This window comes from Watersipora subatra, chromosome 4 (genome assembly GCF_963576615.1).
Source record: "Watersipora subatra chromosome 4, tzWatSuba1.1, whole genome shotgun sequence".
In the NCBI taxonomy this organism is placed as follows: Eukaryota; Metazoa; Bryozoa; class Gymnolaemata; order Cheilostomatida; family Watersiporidae; genus Watersipora; species Watersipora subatra.
This window is the reverse complement of record NC_088711.1, coordinates 10,376,302-10,381,519: the sequence shown is the minus strand read 5'-3', so window position 1 is coordinate 10,381,519 and position 5,218 is coordinate 10,376,302. Positions and strand designations below refer to the sequence as shown.

General features: G+C 39.1%; 1 protein-coding gene across 1 annotated transcript; it reads left to right on the top strand.

Moving 5' to 3' along the window:
- The first annotated feature begins 415 nt into the window (after positions 1 to 415).
- Positions 416 to 4,537, top strand: LOC137395009 (betaine--homocysteine S-methyltransferase 1-like). Its single transcript, XM_068081790.1, has 9 exons — positions 416 to 561; positions 665 to 794; positions 928 to 1,046; positions 2,402 to 2,593; positions 2,701 to 2,848; positions 3,175 to 3,357; positions 3,657 to 3,885; positions 3,989 to 4,082; positions 4,330 to 4,537. Exons 1-9 carry the CDS (start codon positions 547 to 549, stop codon positions 4,408 to 4,410), a joined length of 1,191 nt encoding a protein of 396 aa, XP_067937891.1. The 5' UTR covers positions 416 to 546; the 3' UTR covers positions 4,411 to 4,537.
- The last annotated feature ends 681 nt before the right edge of the window (positions 4,538 to 5,218 follow it).

The window sequence follows — 5,218 nt, the reverse complement described above, 5'->3', positions numbered from 1 at the left end:
CTCATTACGATAGATGCGGCCAAGAGCGTTCCTTCAGCTCTTCATCGCGTGTAGTTTTAACTGGAGATTGGCATGACAGAGAGTGACCACAAGTATCTGTGTTCACTCTCTGTTGTTGTAATTTGATATATAAAAATAAACAGCGAGTATCGTCTGCCAAGAGGTGGCGGAGTTCATATCATCAAACTACTCCTCAGTATTGCCATGCTCTGACAGCCCGCTTCAACAATTGAAGGATTAGTTATTAGCTAGAAAGCTTTAAAGCTATTAGTTAGGCTGTTGAGATATTGGCCAATTACTGCATAAAGCTCTGATGTATTTTTGGAAAGGGTGGAGAAATTTCATAGTTATATGATTCCTATTGTTTTCTTAAGCCGTTATGCATTAGATGTAAGAATTTAAAGGGGGGTACTACTACACTCCTGGCCCCTACGCTAGACTATAAATACTGGCAGAGCACCAGCGTGAAATTGTCTCAGGTTCACTGCTGTGCAAGTAAGTTGCAACTGGTAGGATTGTGCCAATTTGAGTCACAGATTCACAACAATGTCTGGAAAGAAGGTAAGTTACCATGCTGTGACAGTAGTTTGGAGTTGGTTATGTGGCTATAGGTAATTGCCAGCACTAAGCATTAGATTGTGTTACCATCGTTTGTATCTTGTAGGGTATTCTTGAACGTCTGGATGAGGGAGTTGTGATTGGTGACGGTGGTTTCGTGTTCGCCTTGGAGAAACGAGGCTATGTCAAGGCAGGACCATGGACGCCAGAAGCTAGTGTTGAAAACCCTGAAGCAGGTAATACAATATTAACAAACAATGCATTAGATCGTTACAAAGAATTTTCAACTAGATGGTAAAACTAGAAAATTCACATCAGAATTGGAGTGCGGAAAGTCAGGCTTACTGATTACCTACTTCTGGGTTGTAGTGCGTCAACTTCACAGAGAGTTCCTGAGGGCAGGATCTGATGTCATGCAGGCATTTACGTTCTACGCTAGTGATGACAAGCTAGCTAACAGGGGAAACTATGCATCAGAGAAACTAACTGTAAGTTTATGTTTTGAAGTCTGATGGTTTTAACAATTCTCATGATTACTATGTCTAACTTCTACAAGCTAAAGTTGAGGTCAGCATATTTCATGCTGTCTGTCAGAGTATTTACTTTAACCCTTTCAGTGCCATCCATGTACAAATTTAGCTATCAGCCTAGTGCCAGCCATTTTACTGAATTGCCAATATTGCTTCATGATATGTGTACAATATTTTTTCAATGTCAAACTTTATCTAGATCATTTTTTGTAACATATTTTATTTTGCCAACATTTTAACTAACACTGCTATGCAAAAAATTCAATGTATCTATACATTGTGCGATGATAAAGCTATGTGAAGCGATCGCTACGAAGCTAAGACGATCCTCCACAATGTTCCTTACTCTTACAAAACCATTACTTTCACCGCTATCAGAGTCACTGCTGCTACTTTAATTATCTGTATAATCACGAATCTAAATCTGAATTGGCTATAACGTCATCGACATAAGTAATTACCTGTTTTCTGACTTGCGCGGTACTTAGCGAAACTTACACAAAAATGTTTGTTTTTAGGTTAGTAGTTCTCAAACAAAAGTTCATAATTGCTTCGTTATTTTAGGCTAATTTTACAGAGATATTTTCGGACAATGTTGTCAATATCATGAAAGTCCTAAAGACCGTGGGTTATGTTGTCAACGAATAATAAACTGAAATTACTACGCAATTGCTGGGAAGTTGCAATTATGCGTCTACGGCACTCGACCATAGAAAATGCATTTATGCGTCTATGGCACCGAAAGGGTTAAACTAAGTGTATGTTCTGAATGTTTAATATTAATTTCTAATTATAAACACTATTATTATCATTATGAATTATGATGGCTGTGAAGCAATCTCTTGAAGAACGAGTACGATGTCAGCCGAGACTGCAAAAGCTGTATGTTCTTTTTGAAGAGCAATGTTGCACAAACAATGGCTCTATAATCTTGGCTGGACATGTCTGAGTCCGGTGGCAAGGAAATCGCGACAACTGGAGACATGCCTAGTTGCAGAGAGCAATGTAAGGTTGGATGTCATTCTAGTCACCACCGGTGGCCTTTATTGGGATTTGAACTCCAAGCTGTTTGCAAATCGGGTGGTCTAGACTACGGCTGCACATACCATGAAGTACTATTATTTTGGGAGGTTTTTATCACAACCTTAAGGATCGAATGTAAGTGAGTTATCTAAAGACCATGGAGTTATCAACGTCTTGTTCTCACAAATCTGTGCTGTTCCTAGAATTGCCGACTTCTGTACTTCTGTGTCTGCTAATTCTGCTATTACTACACAATATTATTATTACTATTACATAAAACTTTGTTTTAGTGTGCCGGTATTAATAGCGCGTCTTGTGCATTGGCGCACGAAGTAGCAGCTGAAGGAGATGCTCTGGTTGCTGGAGGCATCAGTCAGACACCGAGTTACCTCAGCGGTGCCGGCAAGGAGGCTGTACAGGCCCAGTTTAAAACACAGCTTGACGAGTTTGTCAAAAACAAAGTAGACTTTCTTGTCTGTGAGGTAAGCGAGCGTGTACTTGAAATAACAAGCAGTAAACTTGAAATGTTTGGAGATATGTTAGTTCAATAGGCCACCATTTCCCATTCACATAGGTTTTGTTTTTGTAGTACTTTGAACACATTGAAGAAATGGAATGGGCCATTGAAGAAGCATGCAAAACTGGTCTCCCAGTTGGATCAACCATGTGTATCGGTCCAGAGGGAGATCTCCATGGAGTGAGCACAGGAGATTGCGCTGTGCGCATGGCTAACGCAGGCAAGATACTTTAGAATTCATGTGATAAATAACCTAGCGCAGTTGAGAAAATATTAATGATTTTTATATCTTATATAAATTGTTTGATAGAATAGAGGAATTGTTTTGAAGGAGTTTTTAATTTTTTTGTCTGGAACAGCACAATATCTGGTGCAATACATAAATAAATGTCCATTCCAAGTAGAAACGACATAATCTAAACATTTTGTTCAATTCAACTTTATTAATGTTATGGATTTAGGATTCTATGTTTGATCTGGAGAAAATATCATTTGATTGGCTTATTAACTTGTTGCAATTATTAATCCCATTTTTTACTCTGCCAGGTTCTAAAATTGTGGGAGTTCACTGCCATTTTGACCCCATGACTCTTCTGGACGCCATGCAGCTGGTAAAAGAAGGTTTAGCAAAAGCCAATCTAAATGTGCACATGATGGTGCAACCTCTGGCCTACCTCACACCCGATGCAAGCAAGCAAGGATTCATTGACCTACCCGAATTTCCCTTCAGTGAGTCATAAAATGTAGTCCCCAAATGCAGCTCAGAAAGTAGTTACTAAATTGGTCAAAGTATATTGTTAACTCTATATGTCATTAATTAAACGTCAGGGTACTACAAACAATTCATGCTCATTTTCCCAGAACCCAACAGTTGTTTGGAGAAATTGTACTAAAACCTACCAAAATTGTTTCTAAGCGTGATTTGTCATGGCAATGGCTCCATGGTCTTTCCGTTGTAGTAGGCAAAAATTTTTACGTCGGGTTAGTATTTGTCTGGTAACACAACTATCGATATGTTTACGCTATAGGTTTGGAACCAAGAATATTGACAAGGTGGGACTGCCATGCCTACGCCCGTCGAGCCTATGACATGGGAATTCGGTATATTGGAGGATGCTGTGGATTTGAACCATACCACATACGAGCTGTTGCTGAAGAGCTAGCGGAAGAGAGAGGCAAACTCCCGGAAGGTCATAATAAGCATGACATGTGGGGAGATGGATTAAAAATGCACACCAAGCCATGGGTTCGAGCCAGGTAATTTTTTGTAGATGTTGCATGGAATTACATAAAGTGTGACACAGAAGCAACGCACCAACTATTTCCCGCTGTTGCACAAACCTTGTTCTTGATATTGCAGAGCATCACGTGAATACTGGGAGACGTTAAAACCCGCTTCTGGTCGGCCATATTGCTCTGCCTACTCAAAGTCTGATGCATGGGGTGTTACCCAGGTAAGCAGAATCTATTGCTACAAATTATTATTATTACACTATTAAATTGTGCCAATATTTAAGCCTTTTTGTGTGGAAATTCTAGAATACTCCAAGCCTAGGATGCTTGCTTCGCAACTATCCTTGCATCAGCTACAGTTTTTCTTGGAAATGCAAATGCATTAGATTTACCTGAACACACACCCATAGGATCTGAGGATTTTAATGCGCATGTATTTTTGTTACAAAGGCAGCGTGTGCTTTGCAGGGTGATGAAATTTTGCATCAAAGGAAAGAAGCTACAGAGGATTCTGAAATTGCAGCTCTCCAGAAGTTTGAGAAGGCTTGATGTTGATGTAGTGTCGTGACTTGCATACGCAGTATGGAGGTTATTTCCTGAAACTACGCTGGAACAATCAACTTATAGCCTACAAACCTCTTATTACACAAATATATGGTATCAACACAAACCATAATGTATTTGTGATATATGAAATGATATCCAAAGTAACTGTAAATGGCCACTATCGATGTAAAAAGGTAAATAATTGAAATGCTTCACCCGATCTAGTAAGATGCATGTTACCATGTTAAGGCATGTAACCATAGCTACACCCCAAAGGTACCCAACAAACGTGAGAAGCTAGTACTGTTTGTACAAGGTAATCCTTAGGAGTAAATCTGTGGCTAAACCACCAATTAAAAATCCTACCAAACATAAAACACCGATTCCAGTGACATTTAATGAAGGATAAATGTACTTCTAATTGTTAGACTTAACACTCCCGCAAGGGGTAGGGGTCAGAGGCTGGGATGAAAGACCTCTGTCCACAAGGCTTGAACTATTGACCTTTAGATTGGTAGACTGACACTCTAACATCTGTACTAACTAGCCAATTTCCGATGCTTCAGAAAGATTGCACAGATAGTATTTTATAGTGCCACTTGATGATCTCCCACATCACACTGAACTGCCAGAGTACTAGTTTTTATATAAAAATTCATTACACTAAACTGAAAAGAAAGTTTGTTTCGAATTTTGGTTTTCAGAGAAGAAATTAAATATATTTCAGCTTTGCGATGTTTTTGCAAAGAATGGGTTAGATACGCCAATTGGTGTTAACTAACTTAATTGTAGTTATATAATACGAATGTCA